The 26,634-nt window shown below is 40.5% G+C and overlaps 1 protein-coding gene across 2 annotated transcripts; it reads right to left on the bottom strand.

The window, feature by feature from the left end:
* Positions 1 to 11,470: 11,470 nt before the first annotated feature.
* On the bottom strand, positions 11,471 to 25,706 carry lman2l.S (lectin, mannose-binding 2-like S homeolog). Of its 2 annotated transcripts, XM_018255152.2 has the most exons (9): positions 25,399 to 25,706; positions 21,870 to 21,988; positions 20,705 to 20,822; positions 20,058 to 20,140; positions 19,231 to 19,263; positions 18,374 to 18,535; positions 16,707 to 16,821; positions 14,658 to 14,777; positions 11,471 to 14,532 (listed from the first exon to the last, which is right to left on the bottom strand). In XM_018255152.2, the coding sequence occupies exons 1-9, from the start codon at positions 25,568 to 25,570 to the stop codon at positions 14,393 to 14,395; spliced, it is 1,062 nt and encodes a 353-aa protein (XP_018110641.1). In that variant the 5' UTR covers positions 25,571 to 25,706; the 3' UTR covers positions 11,471 to 14,392. The 2 variants fall into 2 exon arrangements, with proteins under 2 accessions (XP_018110641.1, XP_018110642.1); XM_018255153.2 differs by lacking the exon at positions 19,231 to 19,263 and having other exon boundaries at positions 25,399 to 25,698.
* Positions 25,707 to 26,634: the final 928 nt, after the last annotated feature.

Below are 26,634 nucleotides of genomic sequence, written 5' to 3'. Positions count from 1 at the left end.
TTTGCTCCATCTGCTCTGTGTGTGTGTGTGTGCATCGATTGGCTGATCCCCTGACTGTCAGCAAACGCACACATCCAGCATACCTACCAACTGTCCCGTTTTTCACGGGACAGTCCTGAATTTGACAGCTCGACCTGCAGTCCTGGATTGTTACTGAAATGCCCCAACTTTCGCTTTGATCTCCTGCACTGAACAGCCAGAAAAAGATACAAAGTTTCTAAAACGTAATTGGCTTTTAGCAGAGAGCCTAGAATACGTGGCAGGTGCACTTAGATAATTTAGTAACAATTTAAGATAAGCAAAGAAACAATTGTAACAATTTAAGATAAGCAGGTCTCTTGGGGAAACTGTGAATTGCAGTTTAAAGGGCAATTCATCCTCATTAGCAAAACTGTAATAACATAAAAAACACAAAAATGTGTTCAAACTTTCTATAACGTGCCAAATTTGGTAAAGTTAACATGGTAATTAGGGGTTGTGGCCATAAAATTGGCGTGGTCAAAAAATGTTGGCCCACTGTGTGCGGCAAAACTTTTTGTCCCTCTTTCTGTTTTCAAAATGTTGGGAGGTGTGTATCCAGGCACTCAACCCCTCTGCCATTACCTTAATGGAAATTTTAAGAGTTTAAGAGCTGTTTGTGGTAGATTAAGAAGATAGAATCCACTGCAACTGGAGAACAGGAGGATTTACATTCAGTACAGGGGTTTTAGGGTCAGGAAGGAACCTATTAAGCTATATAAGGATTAAGTGGAATTGGACTCAAATCTGTCTCCTTTTAACTTTATGGTGGACATAGAAAAATATCTTTTCATCATAAGATCATAAGACCAAGCCTATAAGATCATAAGACCAAGCCTATAAGATCATAAGACCAAGCCTATAAGATCATAAGACCAAGCATATCTTGAACTGATTGTGTAAATGTACAATTAGTTCATTAACTAAAATGACCAATTCAAGTTATATCGTCTAGTTGAAGATAAGAAAACTGCTGCCTGCTTAGCCCTGCAAACAATTGGACAATGGATACATTTCACTGTGAACGAAAATTTTCTAACCTGCCCAATTGATTATTTGACCAATGTCGGATGAAAACTCGTTACATACACGATCATTTGGTGCCCACTAACCTCGGATCTCACAACAATTGGTTGTTAGGGAGAGACTTCACACCCACATTAACACCCACCCATCCATTTCCCAGATGACAGCCATATGTCCTTGTGGAATATATGGAAAAGCTGGTGCAAGTACTGAATAATCAGTGTATGACCAAAAGTATGTGGACATCCCCAAGTGGAATTTGCTATTTAACCACACTCATCATTGCCAGCACAGGTGCCACTACATCATACAATGACATTATTGCCAACTCATTTCATGCTTCCTACATTTAAAGAAACAGTAACATCAAAAAGTGAAGGTGTTTTAAAGAAATGACAATATAATGTAGTGTTGCTCTCCACTGGTAAAACTGGTGCGTTTGCTTCTAAAACTCTACTATAGTTCATATAACAAAGCTGCTGTGTAGCCATGGGGACAGCCATTCAAGCACAGGATACACAGCAGATAACAGATAAGTTCTGAAGAATCCCATTGTATACTACAGAGTTTAAATGTTATCTGCTCTGTATCCTGTGCCTTTTCTGCTTTTTCAGCTTTGAATGGTTGCCCCCATGGCTACACAGTAGCCTGTTTATTTAAACTATAGTAGAGTTTCTGAAGCAAACACATCAGTGTTACTAGTGGAGAGCAACAGTACATTATATTTTAATTTCTTTAAACGACTTTCATTTTGTTTTGGTGTTACTGTTCCTTTAAGATTTTTTTCTGCTTCAGCACAATGATGCCCCATGAACAAACCAAGGTCCATACAAAATGTTATTATACTAAGAGGGTTCCTGGTGACATCAAGGATCCAAGCTGGCATCTGAATCCGAATGTAATGACCTCTTTTAATGGTGTTGGTCACCTTTGTGTTAACTTTTAATGCATAGCAGGGGTCCCCAAACGTTTTTACTCATGAGCTGCCTTCAAATGTTAAATAGAGTTGGGCAGCAACAAAAAGAATGAATATAAAGTTCCTGGGGTTGTCAAATAAGGACTGTGATTGGCTATTTAATGGTTCTATAAAGTCTGGCAGCCAACAGGAGTCTCTGTTTGGCAGTACCTGGTTTTTACCAAAAAAAAGACCAAAACTTGTCTCCAAGTCAGGAATTCAAAAATAAGCACCTGCTTTGAGGCCACTGAGAGCAACAGCCCAGGGGTTGGTAAGTACATGTTACTCATGAGTCACTGGCTGGGGATCAATAATATAGAGAGTGATATTGTGACAAAATATGTAATTTATTTTCATTTTCTATTATTTGCATTTTTTTACTTATTTTTTATTCAACAGCTCTCCAGTTCGTAGTGTCAGCCATCTGATTGCTAGGGTCCCAATTACCCTAGCAACCATGCACTGATTTTTTAAATAAGAGACTTGAGTATAAACTACTTGGGGCATAACCCCGTGGGCTGGAGTTGATCTCTCCACTTCCCTGTGCCCTGGACAAAGCACAAGCCCTTTCTTTGCTGTTATTGTTCTCTTACTCTGCAGCAGTTATGTGAATATAAAGGAACAATGACAATAACAATGCTGCTATAATTACGGCACCCTCCCATCTCCCTCGTTATGCTTTTCTGCCTGTAAATTTGCTTGTGGAAAGTACAGGGGTTTAGCACAGTAAGTTATAAAAGAATGTTTTTATTATATTTTGCAAACTTTTGTGCCAAGGCTGAGTGCAGTTCAGGACTGGATTATTATCACGTAGCAATATAGGCGCTGGTGTTGCTGTAGCCAAAACCCACTGATCTGGCTGCATCCAAATGGGCAACAGTACATAGAAAGGTGAATAAATGTTCTCCTCCTAATCCAAATCTATTGATCCTTTAGGATCAGCTTCTTGGGGTATCTTGAAGAGGAAATAGGGTTTCTCCCCAAATCTTAACCTAACTGGCATTGAGGTTGAATACCCCTGCCATTGCTTCAGTTAGACAGATTTTTAGGTCTGTATTATGCAGCCCTCAGGGATCCACAGTCAACTATAAGGTGACTATCCCTGTGCTGCTGTGTAATTGTTATATGTGTGAATGTGCAAGACTGGCTATACCTCAGCCTGTGGCTCATTGTGTGTGTAGAGCCCACTAGCCCAGTATCACTTTCCTTATTCAGCTTCTTGCAACACACGCCCCTGAGGTTAATGATGTTCTTATTTTCAGCAGCTTGGAATGTGCTGGTGTAAAACTAAGCTTAATACCTGACTGTACAAAGGGACTGGTTATTTCAAGGAATTCCCCCACCCCTTTCTGTCTGCCAGATAATACAGAAACTGAAAGTGATCCTCGCCATGGAGTCTCGTGATTTTTAAAGGAGAAGGAAAGTCCTGAAAAAAAAAATAATTGTGAGTCCCTCCAAAAAAATCAATAAAGAGTAATTAAAAGTACAAAATCATTTATTATAATCATAGAGAATGAAGGCCTAACACGTTTCATGCCTATTGGGGCACTTACTCATAGGCTAATGGGCATGTCTCTGTACATGTCTCATATAGGAGTGTGACCAATCAAGGCAACATATATCACAACCAATCTCAAAGTGCGAAGCTAAATTACCAATTTAAATACCTATTTGCATACAGGCTTCACACATTAGGTTACCACATACCACATAAAACAAACCAAAAGAAGTTACAAAAAAAAACAGATTACAAAGCCAGCTAACTAAGTACACAGCCCAACCCTAAGGACCAACACTACAGAACACTAGCATGGCATTCCAACATACATAGACACCAGAACACTAAATAGTGACTGTGTATGGCATCTTACAGCAGCCCCTCTGACATTTTTCAGCAGAGTCAGACTGGGCCGGCGGGGAAAAACCCGGTGGTCCCCAGCCCTTGTGGGCCCCTCTGGCTCAGACCCGCTTTCTACAGCTGTCAGCTCCAGTGCTCCTTCATGTCTTCTCCCTTACCTGGTTGCAGGAAAAAAGAGCAGGGAAAAGGTACCTACTTGGCAGGGGGGGGAGTAAGCAGGACAGAGGGGGATTAGCGGCTTGGGCAGGGGGCCCCTGGGGGCGGTGGGGGGCCCTGATGCGGCGGCGCTGTTGGGCCCAGCACCCCCCTTTGAATATTGGGGAGCTTCAGGGAGTAGTAGCTCAGCAGCAGCTTCCGGGCTGTGGGATGAACAAACTCATTTGTATAGATTATTACCAAGAACATTGCTGTCAGGGAAAGGCAGGGGATATCTTGTCTGTGCCTTGGCCTATAAGGAGCCATGCTGTCACTATCATTCATATATGGACAGTTTATTTCCTACATTGCTTGATGCACAGGAAAGCTCGCCGGGCAGCTATTTCCTAAAAGCTTTTGTTGCGCATTAAAGATACAGTGTGGCTGAAATGCAAGTTTATTTATTTCTGTGCAAGAGTGCTGCAGCGTAAATCATTGGTGGTAGATTGTATAGATGTGGGTTGCTATGAGTTACTGCCCAGGTGCAAATGTGCCCAGTGTTTATGAATGAGCCCCAGTGGGAAGCTGGCCAAAGCTAGCAGAGACATGCCAGAGTGTGTGTGATATCTGTGGCTATGTTATTTTGAATGCTAATCTCAGCAAAAAGGGCTAATTATTAATGATCTGTTGTAAATAGTTTATAATTAGCAGAGGTGACAAATATTTGGCTTATAATCGAATGGGTGTGCCCTTCCATAACCCTCGGCAGCACAAACTATAAATACACCCCTGGATGAGAATATTCTGGCAGCGAATATAAAGTTGTTAAAAGAGAAGCAGAGGAGATGGGGGTTGTATATAAGAAAATGCTGAAACAGACTAATCCACCAAATACCTAAAGAAGGCACATTTATTAAAGGTTGAATTTCAAATTCATGTGAGTTTTTTAAAAATTCTATTAAATTTGAATATACTCGAAATTCAACTCGGGGTTATTTATAAAAAAAAAATCAAATATCTAAAACTCTGACAAATTTTACCGACTCGAAAACTCGAATCAAAATCCATTTGCCAGATGATAGTCATATGTCCTTGTGAGACTGAGAAACTATAATAAATATTATAGCTGTAACATGTTTGCAGATGTTGCAATTCAATTATAAAAGGGGATTTTGCAACCCATCCACTAAAAGGCACTAAAATATCTGTTAACCAATACAGTACATGTAACACTGATTTTTTTTTTTTTTTTTAAAAAAAATGCTTGAAATGTCCTTGTGGAAAAATGTACAGTATGTGGGCCAAACCTCTAGAAAGGTGAGAATAAGGATTAATGAGCATAAGAGATCAATAACCAATTTTAATCTTAAAGAAGCCAAAACTCATGCACCCATGGGAAAGCACTTCTTCCAATACAAACATACCAGTGCAAGCCTTAGATGGCTTGTACTAGAAGAGGCTAAAATGCTTAATAGAGGGGGTGACCGAAAAAGATTGTTGTTACAAAGTAAAGCAAAATGGATAGATATGCTGAATACTCTGGAACCATATGGTCTAAATGATACACAAAGCATTAAATGTTTCTTATAATGACATTTATTTACTTATTATAGGAAATTTGGACTTTGTTACATTGAATACACTGTCATAGTGAAGCAGGTAGGGAACAGCAACCTGCAACAATGTTTACATAAATTGCAACTACCCTTGAGTTAAGATGTACTATTGGTGTAGGCCCCTAGAGGGCAGTACTACATTAGGATGATTTTAAACATGTAATATATTATGTCTGGCCAGACTGTGGAACTGACATGCTTGTTGGTTTTATTTGGCGATAAATTGGATCATTGGGTTATGCACATTGTGAACACTGGCACCTGAGGAAGGATCTGAAACGTGTAGTGCAATTTAATAAAGGATCACATGTTTGGCTGCAACGGTTCTCCAGGGATGTATTGTGATTTATGAAGACAAAAACCCAACTGAAACCTCGCTGAAATGAATGTGTTCCTGACTCAAGATAGCAATCAGACAGTCCCTGGATCAACTTGCACTATTTTCCATAACCCTGTATTTCCTCACTTGCTATCTATCATGCCATCTAACCCCTTCTTGATGTTATCTGATGTATCAGTCAATACAACCCTTTCAGGAAGAAAATTCCACAGCTGCACAGCTCTCACTTTAACAAAACCTCTACTTATGTTAATATGGAACCATCTTCTAATGTCAGTGGATGCCCTTGTGTCTGCTGGAAGGTTTGCTGTATTGTTCCCTTATATATATTTATACATAGTGTGGTATGGTGACAAAAAGGTCCCCAGTTTCCTGGGGAAAAGTGATTGATGGAATGTATGTTGGGCCACGGATTCTCAGATATTGTTACTGAGGTGAGACCAGTAGTGCTCTTAGCAGAGAAACACTATGGGGCAAATTCACTAAGCGTTACTTCGCTAGCGTTTGGCATTTTCGTTACTGCGCAAATTCACTAACGAACGCTGGCGTAGTTTCGCTAGTGTTACTTCGCACCCTTACGCCTGGCGAAGTTTTCGCTAGCGACGTAACTACGCAAATTCACTAACGCACGCAGTGTACTGAACGCTACCTTTTACGCTAGACTTCCTTCGCCACCTCAGACCAGGCGAAGCGCAATAGAGTAGATAGGGATTGCTTCAAAAAAAGTCTAAATTTTTTCTAAGTCCCAAAAAACGCTGGCGTGTTTTCTACATTATGGGTGATAGGCTGAAAAAGATCGAAAAAATTTTTGGGGCTCCCCTCCTTCCCCCCTACATTTCCTGACTCATCGCAACTTACCAAGACAGTGGGCACATGTGATGGGCAAAATAAAAATTTTATTTGATGTTTTGAAGCTTTTCTAGCCATTTGTAGTGCTGATACGTATTCCTCCATTGAAATTTGAATTTGGCGCCGTATGCAAATTAGCCTTCGCTAGCGTAACTTCGCTTTACTTAGCGAAGCAACGCTAGCGCAACTTCGCAACCTTACGCTACCCCTGAGCGCAACTTCGGATTTTAGTGAATTTAGTGAAAGCACTGGCGAAACTACGCCCGGCGAAGTGCGGCGAAGTTACGCCTGGCGCAACTACAAATCTTAGTGAATTTGCCCCTATGTCTCTCTGCAAGGTTTTTGTAATTGTTGATCCGGGACTGGTCTTACTAGGAACCCGCAAGAGTAGGGTGGGGCGGATTCCCAAATCCGTAGGCCAGGTTTTCAAGAGGCCCTAGGCCTATTTAGTACACCTGATGCTGAGCAGCAGGGCTGAATGTGTGTGAGACAAACTGCTGGTATTCTCAGCTTCAGAAGAGAAAGAAAAGCATTTGTTTTGTGTTAACCAGAAGGTTGGATTTTCTGTTGAACTGCTGTGTTACCTTCCCCGTGCGAGGGGAAATTTCTGCAGCCGCTGGAAAATAAACGCGGGCAGGAAGCCCTTAAACCGATCTTGGTGTGTGAAGTCGCCTCATTTGCAGCCTACCAGCGAGTGAACCCCCACAATAGTTATATCACCTCTTCTCCAGCATAAACAACCCTTAACGTGGCTAATCTTTCTTGATAAAGGTGGCCATAGACGAAATGATCTGCTCGTTTGGCGACATCGCCAAACGAGCCGATCTTTTCCCGATATGCCACTAACGGGCATGGCTATATTGGGAGTAATCTGAACGTTTGGCCCTATGGCCGAACGATCAGATTACAATGAGAGCGCAATGGGCTCCGGCGGGATTGGTTGGGACAAAATCAAACCTGTCCGATCGACCAAACGACCGATCTCCGCCGGACAAAAAATGTCGGGACTCTCCACACACCGTCCGAAAATCGTACGAATCCTCGATTCGTACGATAGGATCTTTGCGTCTATGGCCACCTTAACAAAGACTTTCCATTCCCTTTAACAGCTTATTTTCTTTTCTTCTTTGGAATTCAATTTTTTTTCCACTTTGAAGGCTGGGGACTAAAACTGCCCTGCATATTTAGAAGGGGCCTTACCAGCTTGTTTATAGGGAAATAATCATCCTCTAATGCCAATGGCTCTCCTGCATACAGCTAAAACCTTGTTTGTCCTCACATCTGTTTACCGCCATTGCCTTAGATTGCATTAAAGGACAAGGAAAGGCAAAAAAAAAAAATCCCATTTTTACTTTCTTTAATGAAAAAGAAACCTATCTTCAATATACTTTAATTAAAAAATGTGTACCGTTTTTATAAGAAACCTGACTGTATGCAGTGAAATTCTCCCTTCATTTACTGCTGTGGATAGGAATTGTCAGGTGGGCCCTAACTGCTGAGCAGGGAAACAATCATACATATGAACAGCAGCTTTACTTACTTCCCAGCCATGCAGAACTCAAGCAGCTTTGTCTATGACAATCCCAAAGCAGCCCAGACCACACTGAGCATGTGCACAGTCTTAGTCTTGCAAAGATGTTTAACAAAGTTACAAGATGGTGAACCCCTGTAGCCAACTTTGAAAGCATAAATTATTTGTTTGATTAGGTTTATGGTGCAGTAAGTTCATGTTTATATTTAGTATACAAAATACAGCATTTCTAGCCTTATTCTATTTTAGACTTTACATGCCCTTTAACATAGCAGGCTATTGTTAATAAAGTAATACAGCAGACAAAACCCTGTAGCAGATTTATTTTAATATTTGTCTGGTTATTGCAATGAGAACTGAACATCTGAATAAGGAACACAGTATATCAATGCATAAGGTGGATGTCACACTATGACCCAGTCAAAGCACTCATCTCATCTCAACAAAGAATCTTTAGCGCCATTTTAAAATTGAAGTGTACAAAAGACTTAAACCAGTTATTGCTGTAAAATACGGTGATACAAAATATTAGTGTAGGGGAAAGAAACAATTATGCAAACATGAACAGTTCAGTGTAAAAATAAAAACTTGGTAAATAGACTGTTGAAAATAAAACATGTTTCGAATATAGTTAGTCAAAAATTAAGGCTGGAGTGATTTGATGTCTAACATAATAGCCAGAACATTACTTCCTGCTTTTCAGCTCTCTAACTCTGGGTTAGTCAGTGACTTTAAGGGGGATCACATGAGACATAACTGTGAGTTTGCAATTGATCCTCAGCATTCAGCTCAGATTCAAAAACAACAGTTATGACCAATGTGCCTCCGTCAAGTCTCTGATTGGTTACTGTCTGATAACCAATCAGTGGAAACCAAGAGAGATGCAAAGCAGGAAGTAGTGTTCTGTTCTGTTAGACATCCAGTCACTCCCACCTTTTACCTTATATTTTTGGCTAACTAACTATATTAGAAAAATTTTTCATTTTACACAGCCTATCTATTTACCCAGTTTTTATTTTTACACTGAACAATTCCTTTAATTCATCCTTGTAATCTAAATGAAATCTGCTCAACCTCTCCAGTTAAGGAACAGTAACACCAAAGATTTTAAGTATTTTAAAGGAATGACTATATAATGTAGTGTTGCCCTGCACTGGTAAAACTGCTGTGTTTGCTTCAGAAAAACAACTATATTTTATATAAACAAGCTGCTGTGTAGCCATGGGGGCAGCCATTCAAAGCTGAAAAAGGAGAAAAGGCACAGGATACACAGCAGATACCAGATAAGCTCTTTACTATACAATGGAATTCTACAGATCTGTGTATCATGTGCTTGAATGGCTGCCCCCATGGCTACGCAGCCCCTTATTTATATAAACTATAGTAGAGTTTTACCAGTGTAGGGCAGCAGTATATTATATGGTCATTCCTTTAAAATTGTTGGTGTTACTGTGCCTTTAACCAAACAAGGACACATGATTTCAAGATCACAGCTTTGTATTTTCTTACTTTCAGTAGAACTATCTAATCTTCTTGGTGACTTGTATTCAGTTGAGAAACTCGCCTCAGATGGCAGCGGCCACCGAGTTACCACTTTTAGAGCTGAATTTCAGGTCATTAAACAGTTAATTATCTGCTAGTGCAGAGGGTACAATTACGTTCTCTGTACTAGTGATACGCCCGCCCTGGACCCACTCCTGTAAGCACTGCAGGAGCGAGAAGGGACGGCATCACAGGCATAGAACCCCTTGTATTATCCTTATATTTTATTAGGGATGTACCAAATCCAGGTTTCGGTTTGGGATTCAGCCTTTTTTTATTTGCAATTCGGATGAATCCAAGTGTCTGGGCGAACAGACTGAAAGATCACATGACTTTTCGTCACACAAATAAGTAAGTCAATTTTTTTGTAACTGCATGCACAGGCCAGGGTTCTCTTTCATCTTCATTTTCCTAATTTACATATACAAATGAGGGTTCAGATTCAGTTCGGCTGAATCCTAAAATAGTGGATTCAGTGCATCCCTATATTTTATAACAAGGGGTACATTATTTCTTAAATCATATTTCTCCTTAAGCACCTCCTCTCCAATGTATATAATCCTAGCTTGGCCAGCCTTTCCCTCATAATGGAGGCCTTTCAATCCCCTATTATGAGTTTAGGTCTTCTTTGGTCTCTCTGTTGTTCTTTATGTAAATCTAGATCACATTGACTGAGAGAATTGGTCAGTGGACTGAATACATTTGCAAAGCACTCTACATGCTCTTAAACATCAATACCAACAAATTAGAAAAGACAATATAATGAACTGGTGCGGTGCACTGGCAGAACCGGTGTGTTTACTTTACATCCTGCTAGGAGTTCTTACGGTAGATCTCATGATGGTGTCAGGAGTAGATTGCGAGGTGACAAAGTCTACGCTCCTCTGCTGTAGAACCATGGGGACACCGTTGCTTTGATGCTGGCTGCAGGAGAACTTAAAGCATTTCGGCAAATGGCATGGGGGCAGCCATTCAAGCACAGGATACACAGTTAATAATAGATAAGTTCTGAAGTATCAGAGCTCATCTGTTATCCTCTGTGTATCCTGTGCCTTTTCTCCTTTTTCTGTTTTGAATGGCTGCCCCCATGACTACACAGCAGCTTGTTTATATAAGCTATAGTAGAGTTTCTAAGGCAAACACACCAGTTTTACCAGTGCAGCACAACAATATATTATATTTTCATTACTTTAGGACACTTTTGTTTTTTGGTGTTACTGTTCCTTTAATATGACAGTTGCTCTTTGCAATCAGTACATGAAGGGGCATAATGCTTCCAGCTCTCCTGCAGCCAGCATCAAAGCAACAGTGTCCCCATGGTTCTACAGCAGGGGTGCCCAGACTTTGTCACCTCGCAATCTACTCTTGCCAACGAATGCCACCATGAGATCTACCTTAAGAACTTAAGAGGCAATTCCAAGTATTAATACCCCCAATTTGCTGAAATACTGTACATTGAAGTCTATCAGCAATTTCTTCCACGGTCCACCAGAAAGTGATCTATGTATATCTACGGCTTCCTGTTCTACAGGAAGGTCATGAGAGGAAAAAACATCATTACACACTGTATAATGTGAAACTTATCTTGGCTGATTCATTCTTTTTAGTCATGGAAATAATTATTTATTGACATACATTGTAACAACACAAGAAAAAAGGCAGAACATAAAGCATTGTTTCTCCTCATTCATCATTTTATACCTTTGCTGACTCCTCCCACAAAATCTATAGATTTTTTTAATTGCTGAGATGCCACAGACTTGTATCACGGAAGAAAAATGTTCCAAACGTGTCTTTCTAAAATAAGGGTCTTATTTCCCATCTGTTCTCCTTATAGGGCAGTGATCTTCAATCAGTGGCTCCTGAGCAACATGTGACTCACCAACCCCATGGTTGTTGCTCCCAAAGCAGGTGCTTATTTTTCAATTCCTGGTTTGGAGACAAGTTTCTTTTGCATTAAAAAAAAAACAGATTTTTGGCCAAGCAGGGCCTCATGTAGGCTCCCAATCCACATAAGGCTACCTCACAGCCCATATTTGTCACCCCAAGGAATATTTTTTCCCATGCGTTTGTTGCTGCCAACTCTTAGAACATTTGAATGCAGCTCATTGGTAAAAAAGGGTGAGGACTCCTGCTGTAGGGGGTGTAAACAGCATTTGGCTTGAAGAACAGCAGTTATAAGAAAAAGTTGGAATCTGTAGGTAAAGTAGAGCAAGAATGTTAACGTGTTGTGGGGCCTAGTCAACTCAACCAAACACAAGACTATCCTGTCTCATGGTCTACCTCAGCGATATTCTGTACAACAGAACAAAAACCCAATGAAGAATATTCTGTGCATCTCTTTAATGAGAAGACCGTAAGAAACCTAGACCATCGATCTGCATTTTTACCCGTTTAGACCTGCTGACCTCTTTTTACACAACCACTGGCCACCAGGGAACTGGATGTAATCAGATGTTGCAGTGTCTACAAAAATAATACAAAAGTGTAACATGATTATATGGAGACCCACAAAATAGCTCATTTTCTGCAGGTAACCCATAAAGTACCTAATCTGATGCAGGACCCACATTTATTACATATTATATTTATAAAGTCAAGGCAACTAGGGTTTTTTTGTGATAAACAGCTTGTTTTCTGTTTTAACAAACATAATCACACATACATGAACAGGACTGAAAACTTTTTCTTAGTCCTTAAAGCAGCTCCAATAGAAACAAACAATCCAAATAAATTAATGTTCAAAGGCTACAGACTATCTCTACTTTATGTGTATGGATTAAAACAATGGGTTCTGTGCTATATTCATAAAAAGACGATTTTGCTCCTTTCAATGTGTTTAAAATATGCATTTTATATAGCACTCCCCATTAGCTAAAGTTTGATGCATGCAGTTAAAAAAAACCAGCTCTCAGATTGCAGTTTATAAAATACCAGCTGCTTGTTAAAATGGCCGTTCATACCATCTGCAGCGATTAAAAAAATTCATCAGATGCAGCTGCTTTGTCCTTATAGGGGATAACATTATTTAATTGACCTTAGAGAGAGAATAAAACAATTCTGGATAAATGAAGTTGCTAAAGCTGGCCATACACTGCCGCATCTGCTCATTTAGCGAGGTCAGTAAACAAGCAGATATGGGCCTGATTAGGCACATCCCAGACAGGATCAAATTGGGCTGATCTGATAGCTGGCCCAAGGAAGACCACAGAATGAGGACTGAATGAATGTGCCAAAGTGGTCTTTGTCTGTAGAGATTTTAAAGTTGCCCAAGTTCTGGACAGATAATGTCAGGAATGGTGGACCCATAAGTTGCTGACTGAAGGATCAGCAGCTTTTATTAACCCACATATGGCTATCTTAAGTTTATCCTGGGCAGTAATTACACCCCACAAAAGTTGTAGTAATTAAACATGCATGATTTTGCCGAATCACTTCCCATGGTAAGCAATTGGGATAAGCACAAATTTGGCACTGCCTTACAACTTGGAAAGGGGAGTATGTGTGTCATACAATTGCAGTGTTCCACAATGGCAAGTAATTAGCAACAACTACAAGTGTTCGGATGTAGCTACTTTTTCAGGTTTGTGGCTATTAAAGAACAAATAAAGTTTGATTCAGAAGGGGATTAGCCACTCTAATTGATAACCTCTCCCTCTCTAATTACAGTATACTGGGGCCGGATTGCTGCTATTCTGAAACCATATGATCTGGCCAGGCCCGGATTTACGGCAAGGCCGAATAGGCCCAGGCCTAGGGTGGCAAAAATTAAGGGACGGCATGCCACCCAGCTGCAGGGTTTATTACCTCGATCCCGGAGCGCTAAGCGATAGCCTACAGGCACCCTCTGGGGAAGTTTGCGCCTGGATCTGGTCCCAAATGTGTGCTTATAACTATTAGCCCACGACATTGAAAAATAAAGATTACATAGTTATGGTGCATTGATCGGGTTCAAGAATATATAGTACTCTGTACTAGTAACATTTATATTATATATTATTGGCCCAGCGAGTCCAAGACCAAGTCGTATGTGGTTATTGACCCACTGTCCCAGTGTAACAAATTCCTGTGTTGTTCATATTGACATATTTAAATAATAATGCAAATTAAAAACAAAAAAACTCAACTGCAGATAATGGTGTCAGGAACATAATCACATTTTGGCTGAGGCTGGAAATCACACGGGATGGATTGCAGGCAAGTAATTCAGTTCTGAGGGTAGTGAAGTTCATATGAATTCCAGTGGAGGTAATTTAAAAAAAAAAAAAAAAAAGCTAAGACTTCGCATACCAGTGGGCAGATCTAATGAAAAGTGAACCTTCAATAGCAGCTTATAAAATCCCAGTGTTTAAAACAGAAATGTTTTAAAGGAGGCAGCTAAGCAAAATCTCCAAAATCTCCAGCATTTTGTGTTATGAGCATTTATGCTCCAGTCTATGGAGGTCACAGTTCGTTCTAGCAGCAGGCACCAGCGTGTAAGTCTTGAAGATTACTCTGTGTTCGAGGAGACTTCCTGGGTTCTTCAGTAGAAACGCTTGCGGTTCCTTTCTTGCCACTTACTGTACACGATGAGGAGGATGACTCCGGCAAAGATCAGGCCGAGCACGGAGAAGAACACAATAAGAAATAGTGCAAAACCACTCATGGATTCTGTTGAGGTTTCTACAAAGGAGGAAGATGCATATATAAACCATTAGTATTAAAGGCTACGTGTACATGGAATAATGGATAAATGAGCGCAGTATATGGCAGAGAAATATTTTAGAGATCATAAAGCAGTTACTCACCTCCAGGCAGCTTCATGTTGTCCACAGTGGGAATGAACACTTCCTTATCCATCTTCTCCTCTTCAGGCGTACGTTCCACACTCAGCTGGTACAATTTCAGGGATATAAGGTCATGGTTGTCTATGAGAGAACAGCCGTTTGAAGTTAATGCTTTGTAGTGTTTCGTGCATATGCCATCTAAAATATTGTTTTTTGCAATTATACAAAGATGTTTGTGCAGCTCTTGAGTATATTGGGTTGCAAACTCAAACTCATGGGAAAAACAAAAAAAAAGGTGCCTTCCTATGCCTTAGCTGTATTTGCTGCTTATCGATCATAAGGGGCAATACGGTCAATCATCCTACAAAAGGTGCTCCCATAAAGTTAAAAGATTTTTTCACCTGTGATACCAAATATGTTGTGTACATGATGAAATGTCCATCCGGCACGGCATATACAGGACAAACTATCAGGCCCGTGAAGGTGTGAATTAGAGAACACGGGAATAATATTAGGAATTTTAAAACTGATACAGCCACCAATACACCTGTCTCTAGTCATTTTTACAATCAAGCCCATAATTTAAGTCACCTTAGATGGCCGGTACTTGAAAATATAGTTCATGCCAAAAGAGGTGGAGATATGAAACAATTTCTTGGACAACGGGAGGCATATTGGATTAAAAGAATGAACACTTTGGCCCCTTCATGTTTGAACAATTATTGGATCTTATCTCCCTTCTTGTTAGGGATGCACCGAATCCACCATTTTGGATTCGGCTGAACCCTTCGCGAAAGTTTCGGGCGAATACCGAACCGAATCCTAATTTGCCTATGCAAATTAGGGGTGGGAAGGGGAAAACATTTTTTACTTCCTTGTTTTATGACAAAAAGTCATAAAAGAGAGATTTCCCTCCTGGTCCCTAATTTGCATATGCAAATTAGGATTCGTATTTGGCCAGGCACAAGGATTCGGCCGAATCCTGCTGAAAAAGGCCGAATCCTGGATTCAGTGCATCCCTACTTCTTGTAGCTAAATGACTGATACATGTATCTCTTCTTTCACAGATATCAAGTACTGCCCTGATTTAGAATACATAGTTGCGAGCAGTGACTCTAGAAAATGTCTAAGGGTAGGACTACATGGACGTCTTCGGCGTGATCGTGCTGCAACAAAACTTCAGCGTCAAATCGCATTCAGCAGAAATAAGGTAAGTGAATGCATTGTCGCATGGTGTCACAGCGATGATCCGATGCGACACAACTGTCTGATGCAGACGCAGCGTCTGCATCCGACAGTCATGTTGGATCAATGCTGCGACTTCATTTCCATTACTTACCTTATTTCTTTCGCATGCGATTTGATGCCGGCGTTTTGTTGCAACGCTTCAGATTGCTCCGAAAACGTCCATGTAGTCCTACCCTAACGGTAAGATTTACTGATAAATGTGAGCAATTTGTAACAATATAGATTGATTGGGCAGTCGCAACAAGGTTTTGTTTGATTTTACCTCACCGTTGGGAATTCCCTGGAACAAGCACATAATTATTTATGCACAATCTTGGCACAATGGATGGACATGGAGGATACCACATTCCATGCTCACAATAATATAAACTTTTAAAGTTTTTAATGGACTTAACGTTATATAGACCTTAAAGGGTTAACAGTGATTTTGTTTAGAGTCAACTGCAATAACCCATGATACTAAGGGTTAAATGTGATTTACAACATTAAGCGGTGGGACTTCATGTGTGAATCTTTAAAGCAATTTCTCACGGTGATTTGTACACACTTGAAAAAGTGCACTTGCTCCCCGAAACATATCGTGTGCATGCACAATAAAACACTAATTAGCAGGTCATCTGCTCTTTGCCTTTGATTCCCATATTTTACAACTGAACTTATTCCAGTGGTTGCCTGACAGAGCACCAGAGTGAATCAAGGCTTTTCAACGACATCTGGCTTCATGTGCGTTACCCTGAGAGTGAGGGTTTATATTTGACCCAGGACATTGTGGAAAATCAGGGGACTGCAAACAAAACAGGATTCTTTAAGTCTATGTCTTACCTGACAAGTCTCCTGTGACTGCAGACGCACCAAAGAAATATCCACGAGGTAATCGCACCCCAGGAACATCTAGGCAATCCTTCCACTCCTGCTTCCCATCAATATCTACCATGATCTGAAACAAAGCAGAGCTTCATGTTAATAGCATATTGTTTTAATTTAACATATATTTCTCATTATTAGTATTTTAACTAATTTATTGAGGTACACTTTTTGTACATATGAAAACAAGTGCAGTTAAGTTATTAAACTACATGTACAGTATTTAACCTGGTCTCCTTAAAGAAGACCTAAAGCCTAACTACAGAAGTAGCTAGAAATGTTGTACATTATGTTTTAGGCTTCTGTACCAGCCCAAGAGAACCACAGCCCTTTAGCAGTAAAGATCTGTGTCTCCAAAGATGCCCCAGTAGCTCCCCATCTTCTTTTCTACTGATTCACTGCACATGCTCTGTGCTGCTGTCACTTACTGAGCTTAGGGACCCACTCACAATATACAGTACACACAGAATATAAATGTCACAATATAAGGCTGATTAGTAATTAATACAGATAATTACTACATTGCAGCACAGAAACCAGTGCAATTTGCATCAGAATTTAATAATCAGCCCTGTAGCATCAGCTTATATTACAGACCAACCTCATTTTCTGCTGGATAAATAGTGACGAGCCCTAAGCTTAGCATCTCAACAGCTGCTCAGAGCCCACTGAGCATGTGAGTGTCACAGACACTTTCCAAGATGGTGACCCCCTGTGACAAGTTTAAAGTCCTGGATCATTGCTGCTATTGACAAGCAGAAACTTTAGGCTGGTGCAATAAGTTCAGTATATAAAATATGGCATTTTTAGCCTAATTCGTTTTTTGGGTTTAGTTCAACTTTAAGGACACTAGAAAAATGGAGTTCCTTGAAAAGAAGAAGGGATAGCAGCAGTCAGGGGTGGCCATATTTTATTTCTAGAGTCCTACTACCTATACCCCATGTATCAAAGCACAGGCCGGATAAGGAACCCAACCCTACAGCTAAACGTTGAGAACCGGCACCTTCTCATGACATCATAGCTGAATGGTCCCATCAGCATTGTCACCAGAGAGGCCCAGGGGGTGTTGGGAGAAGAATCGGGCCTCATAAGTAGTTTGGCTAACAACCAGCCCCCCACTAGCCAGTATGTCCCCATGAACCTGCAAATTTAGGGACCAATCCATACACTACGAACACTATAGTGTCTGCATCCCACAGCATAACATACAAGTTTATTTTCAGAAAAATAAAATACTATTTGGTAATTTTTCTCAACAAAAGATCCTCATGTTGAAAACTTTTCCCTAAAAATCTTTAGCCTATCGTAATGATGATGCCTTTTTATCATGCTTCTACCACCAGCAAGCTGAATGCTACTTAGTACTCTGCTAGAGTATCCTGCCCCTATGCAGCTAGTAAGAGTTATTGGAACTGCAGCATTCAATTGACACTGTGAAAAATCCCAGTCACATCACTAGGCAGCTTTCGTCTCAAAGAACATTGTTACAACTCTCTCACCTTCTTTGGAACTATTTTATGCAATTTAAGACAGAATAAAGGAAACTTACAAATGTATTTAGCTTTGAAGTGCCTCACATTAATTTGAGCAGAGTAGCATTTCCTTTAAATCAATGAAAATCTCACCGTAAGTCGACGTTTCACATAACGGATGACAAAGAACGTGTCGTGGTTGAGATTCCTCACCATGGCTGTGCACCCTCCAATTTCTGTTGGACGTCCATCCCTACTATGGTCATATGTAACGGAGCCGTTACTGACCATGGCGGATATGTAAGGGAACACGCGCTGTCGGGAAAAATCCCAGGAAGTAAAAAACGTATGCCAGCCATTTTGGCCACTGTGGTAGTACCATACACACAAACACCTACCTACCTATAAGGGATGAATGATGCAACTGATACAATAAAACATTGTTAAATCAGATACTCTGATATATTTTGTACTGTATAAGTAACTGTGACATAGTCCTGGCTGACCTCTCTCATAAGAATATTATTCAAACAGAAGACACCCAAGGAAGAACCTTGAAGATGCCAATGGTTTGTCAGGTCTGAAACACATGCAAGTCTATTTTCACGCCTTAATTCCTATGGACACAATAAGGATTGCTCTTTTTTTTAATTATATTGATATTAAAAAAAAAAGAAAAAAAAAAAAAAAAGCACCTCTCTCTGCCTTGTTTGACCTACAATTAAGTTTACCCAATATCATTAGCCCCAGTATTCAATGTATAAAATCCAATGAACCCCATGAGAAAGAACACGAGATGATGCAGGAGGACCAAAAAACATCTCTCCAACATGCTCCAGTGGTCAAGCAAAGGCAAAGTTCACATGCTGTGAATAGCAGATAATTATCTAATGCTGCATTACACACACACACACACATATACTCCTGAATTCTTACTTGTTTGAATAGCACAAATACTAAATGATGCAAACGAAACAGAGGGGTGAAGGGAAATGTGTATAATAAGATACCTGCATTGAGGGAGAGTAACTTTTCCTCCAAGACTGTGATCCCGAAGCACAAGAGAAAGCACACACATACACACAACATACAGCTTAGTCACATGCCAAATACTTTTGTTACTTATACACAAACCTCTTTACTACCAAATTGTCTTGTAGAAGGAAACGGAACTATACTAATGAATAGAAACCCTTCAGGATTACCATTTTGGAAACATGATCTTTGGAGGTTGAACTGCATTTATTTAACAAGATATGTTTATTTAAAGGAAAACTATACCCCTCAAACAATGTAGGTCTCTATAAAAAGAGATTGCATAAAACAGCTCATATGTAAAACCGTGCTTCATTTAAATAAACCATTTTAAATGATAATAGACTTTTTTAGTAGCATGTGCTATTGGGTAATTATAAATAGAAACACAGACCATCACGAAATGGTGGTTCAAGGGAAAAAAAATGTAAAAGGGCAATATTTACTTATAGAATTTTATCAAACTGGAATATATATTTAATATGATATAAAGTTTCTGTTGCTCAAGTATTCATTTTGGAGGTATAGTTTTCCTATAACTTTCCATTTCAACTTTTTTTCTTTTGGTTTAAAATGGACTTGTGCACAGCATTTTTTTTGGCATTTTTGGCAAAACATTCATTCTGTGTGTCAGCAGGCTGTTGTGGTCGTTGAGGATATAAAATCTATACCGGGGCATCAAAATGGTTATATTTGTATTGTTTTCTGTAAGCTATTCAGAAACATCAAGGTGCAAGTAAAAGAGCTGGTAGGGAAATAGAAATAACGCAAGTGTTCCTTGGGGCCACAGATATATACTCACCTCATGCTGCTTCTCTTCGTTCGGATACGTGTCCACAAACACCCCAAGACCCACAAAGTTATCTTTACTGCCAAAGACAGGCCCTACAACAGGACACACCAAGTGTTTACTCACGAAGACCCACACATTTTCCACAATAGCAGATGGCTACTTGTACAAGTACTTAATTAACTGAATCAAAACGAACATTCAGCATGGTAAATTAACATATAACATCATAGCAACTCTTCAGTTGATCTTCATTTCTATGGTTTTCAATGTATTAAGCTTTCCTTTTCAGTTGTTCCAGGCTGCAGATGAAAAATGCCACCTGGTTGTTAGGGTCACTGACCCTGGCAATGGACAGAGCCTAATCTGGAATCTTTGGTTTTATCGTTATGGTTTGTAGAATGTTTTTACTGAAGTCCTCTGTACTGTGGACTGCACATGTGCAAGAACTAAGTAAACAAGTTAACACACATTGTGCTGGCTATGAAAAACAGGACACCAGCCCTGTGCCCCAACATTAAAATAAGCATAGTATAAACTAAACAATGAGTATAGTATGAAAATGAGGCTTTTAATCTGATTATGGGACCATGCTTGTCCTGAGTCTGCAGTAAATACATGCACATCAGTAGGGATATTCATAAAACCAATGTACTGACCTGCTTGCATCCGGTCCTTCGTATACCAGATGGCAAAGCCATCCCCATTTAGGTTCTTCTTGCCCTGTCCATGGATTTTAAAGTGAACTTGCATCTCCCAATCCCTCAAATAACAAGGCTGTAAAAAAAAGACAATAATTAAGTACCCCATCTTTGTATTAAGAGACAAATGTAGTAACCAGGGCACACATTGTTCTGAATAGATGGAAAAATCCAATACCGTGTTACTGCTTGGTAAACCAAGCAAGCATTCGATCACTTTTTTTTTTTTGGATAACACACTGCTCGAAATTCAGGTTCTTACTCTTACCCACACTAGGGCAGTACGGCTTCCTTAGGGAAGACGAGCTACAAAAAACGGAGATCTGGCCAACAGTATTGTGAAACAATGACAAATGTGTTGACCAATAAAAGAGAAACCCAAGCCAACAAATGGAAACCATGCTTATAAATCAGAGATATCCACCTTTCAATGGGTAGTTCACCTTTAATTCCACTTTAAATATAATACAGACAGTGATATTTTGAGAATATTCGCAGTTGATATTTTTTATGTTCAGCAGCATGGGACCTATTATCCTCAAGATCTGGTGCTTTCCGGATAAGGGGTCTTAGTATAAGTGTAGTATAAGTGTAAGAATAATAGTACCTTGTACTTGATCCCAACTAAGATATAATTAATCCTTATTGGAAGCAACAGCAGCCTATTGGGTTTATTTAATGTTTACAAGATTTTCTAGTACGGAAAGATCCATTATCTGGAAAACCCTAGGTCCCAGCATTCTGGATAACAGGTGCCATACCTGTATTTGATTAAAATGGAGTCTATGGGAGATGGCCTTCCCCTAATTCAGAGATTTCTGGATAACGGGTATCCTGATAACAGATCCCATAATGCTATTGCAGTTTGTAATGTCAAAAGCTATTTTGTTGATATGCTCCAATTTACCCTAGCAACTAGGCAGTGCTTAGAATTAGAGACTGGCAGATGAAGATTAGAAAGATCAAAATTAATAACAGCATAGTAGCTTCACAAGTGAACTAAAACTTAAATTAAAGGTGAGCTGCCCCTTTGAAGTACATTGTATTTGATGTATGAAAATATCCACATTAGATTATTGATAAACAGCATCCCATGGACATGATGGACGAGTTAAGGTCTTACCACGCGGTTCCAGACAGCCCCCTGCTTGCTTTGTAAGTCAGGCGTTAGACGCACATACTGTGGGGTCACAAGTGAATTTCCCAAAAGGTCCCATAGTGATGACGTAGAGGAGCCGACTCCTGAAAGAAATAACGAGGGTGCGAAAACTCCATTAATAATAAAAATGACAACACAGTAGGGGGACTACACTCAAACAGAACTTGAATAGCAGATAGGCAGGCCGTCCCCCGGGCAATATCTTATCTTTATATAGGGAATAATGTACCCCTTATAGACCAAATTCCCAACCGTTTGTTTTTTTCCCCATGAGCCACATTCAGAAAGTTCTAGAGCAACACAAACATGCAAAAAGTTTCTGGGGATGCCAATTATAAACTGTGGTTGACTACTGGGAGCTCCTATGTGGACTGGCAGCCTAAACGAGGCTCTGTTTGGCAGGGAACTTTGGTTTTTATGCAACTAAAACGTGTTTCCAACAGAAATTAAAAAATAAGCACCTGCTTTGAGGCCACTGGGAGCAATATCCAAGGGGTCGGTGAGCAACATGTTTATCATGAGCCACAGGTTGGGGATCACTGCCATAGAGCAATAAGGCTTTTGAAACTCAGAGAGGTCCTTTGCACATAATTCTGCTATAGGCTTCTTCTAACATCTTTATATTTTCCAGTAGGGGGTACAATATGTGACTAGAGCTGTTACAGTACAATACTGGGCAGCACAACGTGTGGCGTTTCCAAACAAGTATGTTGCATAATGTTGTACTTTAGCCCTAGCCAATGACTAAATCTACAATTAGTCTGTATAAAGTCAGCAGCCCTCTTACTAGAGAGTTAACTCTAACTAATAATAAGTGACTCAAGTTCATTAGGAGAGGGCCCAAAGAGAAAGACGAGCAATAAAAAGTAGTATTAATACATTTGTAGCCTTACAGGGCATTTGCTTTTTAGATGGGGTAGGCAAATAATTTGAAACTATGAAAAATAAATAATGATGACCAATTGAAAAGTACGGTAGCTTAAATTTGGCCATTCTATAACATACTTAAAATTTATTTAAAGGCGAACCATTCCTTTAACAGACCTGTCTTTGCTGGGGATCCTTTTGCAACATTGTTTAAAAAGTAACAACCAGGTGTTTTTACTAATAGCGTTGAAAAGCAATGACATTTTTTAATACATGTATAGTGGAAAGTTAAGAGTTATGTTTTTTTTTCTTTATAAAGTGCATTTTTATTTTAGGGTTGACTTGCACTTTAACTGCATATGTCTGCTTTGCCAGCCATGTATTATGCATTGGAGAAAGGGAGATGGGGTTTAGGCAGCTCTGAGTTAGTCAGTGACTATAAGGGGGGCCACATGGGACATATCTGTTCAGTGAGTTTAAAATTGATCCTCAGCATTCAGCTCAGATTCAAAAGCAACAGTTATTACCCATGTGCCCCCCCCCTCAAGTCTCTGATTGGTTACCATCGAAAGCAAGTATTTAGGAGTGCTCTACCCTCTTATATTCACCTGTGTAGGTCCAGGTGCTAAACTGGAGGACATTTGCCTGCAAGCTGGGTCAAATTTCACATCCAATGGAAGAAATCCAGTAGCACACCGGTAGTATTGAAAAAATCTTCAGTGTTTTATTAGCCCATACATATACACAATAGGGCAACGTTTCGGGCCCAACTGGACCCTTTATCAAGCCTGTATCAAGGCTTGATAAAGGGTCCAGTTGGGCCCGAAACGTTGCCCTATTGTGTATATGTATGGGCTAATAAAACACTGAAGATTTTTTCAATACTACCGGTGTGCTACTGGATTTCTTCCATCTGATTGGTTACCAGTCAGTGTAAACCAAGAGAGCTGAAAAGCAGGAAGTAGTGTTCTGGCTATTATGTTAGACATCCCGTCACTCCAGCCTTTATACATTAAATTTTTGGCTAACTAAATATATTAGAAACATGTTGTATTTTGCACAGCCTGTCGATTTAAATACTTTTTATTTTTATACTGAACAATTCCTTTAAAGGGGTGGTCACCTTTAAAGGAACAGTAACGTGTATATATATAAGAATTAAAAATATAATGCACTGGTAAATCTGCTGTGTCTGCTTCAGAAACACTACTATAGTTCATATAAATAAGCTGCTGTGTAGCCATGGGGACAGCCATTAAAAGGATAAAAGTCTCAGGTTACACAGCAGATCTGAAGAACATAATGGTGTTATCTGTTATCTACAATTTAACCTGAGCCATATAGCCTTTTTCTCTATTTCCGCCATTGCTACACAGCAGCTTGTTTATATGAACTATAGTAGCGTTTCTGACCAACACACCAGTTTTACCAGTGCAGGGCAATAGTAAGTGATATATTCATTACTTTAAAACACTTTCATTTTTGGTGTTACTGTTCCTTTTAGTATGTTATAGAATGGTCATTTTTAAGCAACTTTTCAATAATAAATGATTTGCCTTTTTCTTCTGACTCCGACCTTTCAAATGGGGGGTCACTAACACCCATCTAAAAAAACAAATGCTCTGTAAAGGTACAAATTAGGGATGCACCGAATCCAGGATTCGGGCTTTTTCATCGGGATTTGGCCGAATCCTTCTGCCCGGCCGAACCAAATCCTAATTTGCATATGTAAATTAGGGGCGGGGAGGGAAATCACATTACTTTTTGTTACAAAACGAAGTAAAAAATGTTTTCCCCTTCCCACCCCTAATTTGCATATATTTGAATTTGGTTCAGTATTCGGCCGAATCTTTTGCAATGGATTCGGGGTTCGGCCGAATCCAAAAAAGTGGATTCGGTGCATCCCTAGTACAAATGTATTGTTATTGCTACGTTTTATTACTCATCTTTCTATGCAGGCTCTCTCCTATTCATGTGCCAGTCTCTTATACAAATCAATGGTTACTAGGGTAATTTGGACCCTAGCAACCAGACAGCAGAATTTCCAAATTTGGGGGGGCTGCTGACTAAATAACTAACAAACAATAAAAACAATTGCAAATGGTCTCAGAATATCACTCTCTACATCATATTAAAAGTTAACTCAAAGGTGAACAATCCTGTTAAGGTCATTCCATTCCAACCATTCCATTAACTGCCAGTTTTAGAGTGGCAGCTGGTGTGTCAGCCTCGCACTAATGTTGCACACATGCCTGGACTGGCCTCTTGCAGGCAGCGGACCTGTAGCCCCGGGGCAACACTAGCCATAGACTTGGCAAGAAGCTGAAATACAAAGAAGACCATCAGGCAGCCAGGAAGGAATTATGGGAAGGGAGTGTTGATGCTTTTAGCTGCACAGTCTTCATCTAATAAACCGAGAGGAAAAGACAAAGCTTGTGCTGGAGATTTAAACGCAGTTTCACTGGAAATGAGCCACTCAAACACGTGGGGATTTGTATATACGTTTTGTATGTGGAATTCGTATTCAATTGTTCGTAGTACCGAGGGATTGGGCTGAAGCAACAGCAGCGCCCCAGTTTGAAGACCCGACGCTCGGGTTTTAGATCTCCTGGCGCCGCGCTCTTACCTTGGTATGGTTTACTCAGTGAGTGTTCTCTCTTTAAATATTCCTCCGTCTGATCAGCTGCTCCTGTGTCCCAATGTACGAAGGCGACTATTAACAACACTGGAACCCGCACCCTCCACCTTCTCCATTGTGACCGCGAACTACGCTCCCTTACTCCTATCGCCGCCGCCATCTTACTACTCCCAAACCTGACACCACAGCAGCCAATCGCGTTCTTCAAAGGACCGGACTGTGTAGCGGCTCCCGTTCCGCCTGTGTGCCGCTATTGGTCACTGCGCGCTTCCAATCAGCGTAGAGAAGGGCTGCTTCCAGGTTACGATGATTGGACAAAAGGACTCCTGGGCGTTGCGCAATGTATGTGGTTTATCTTTCACGGTAGCGGTCATGTGATCCTACCATGTGACCGCACCACTGCGGATTAACTATTAGTGAGCGGCAAATTCAAACATGGGGAAGTGGTAATGGGATCTAGTGGCGGCTGCGGACTCTAGACTGGACCTGCAACTTAATCCCCGGGGGTTGCCAACTTGTATTGTAGGTTTGGTACAGGTTGTAACCTCTGCCTTAGGTTTTGGGGCAGTTCATTGTGTCGGTAATACACAAAAATATATAGAAGAATAACATCACTGGTTGTTTGTATGGATTGAAGGGATCACTGTGCCTATGAATTTCTGAGGGGTGAGGGGGCAGGGCCGCCATTACAATTCACGGCCTGTACAACAACATTTTTGGGGCCCCTGGGCCCGCCCCCCCACCCACCCTGCTCCCAAGCCCCACCCCCCACCCACCCTGCTCCCAAGCCCCACCCCCCCACCCACCCTGCTCCCAAGCCCCACCCCCCCACCCACCCTGCTCCCAAGCCCCAATCCCACCCACACCACACTTAAAAGACAAAACAGATATCAGCGCTTAAAAAGTTAACCCCCCACACACAAGTTGGTCAGGGCACCCCTACAAGTTAAAAAAAATAATTGTATGACCAGAGCCCCCCTATAAGTTAAAATAAAAAAAACATTGGCACCAGGGCCCCCCATAAATTATGTTTTTTTTAAAAAAAAAAAGCATTGGTGCCAGGGGCCTATAGAGTATTAAAATAATACATTGGGATTTCAGGAGAGGCGGCATGGCTTTGTATCTATCAAGGGGGTTCAGCTATTTCTAAAAGTGCAGCACAGCCAGGCCCTGTGTCCCCCTGATGGCGACCCTGTGAGGGGGGATCACTGTGGTTATGAATTT

The sequence above is a fragment of the Xenopus laevis genome, chromosome 3S (assembly GCF_017654675.1).
Source record: "Xenopus laevis strain J_2021 chromosome 3S, Xenopus_laevis_v10.1, whole genome shotgun sequence".
In the NCBI taxonomy this organism is placed as follows: Eukaryota; Metazoa; Chordata; class Amphibia; order Anura; family Pipidae; genus Xenopus; species Xenopus laevis.
Note: the sequence above shows the minus strand (reverse complement) of the source record. Positions and strands in the feature narration are given on the sequence as shown.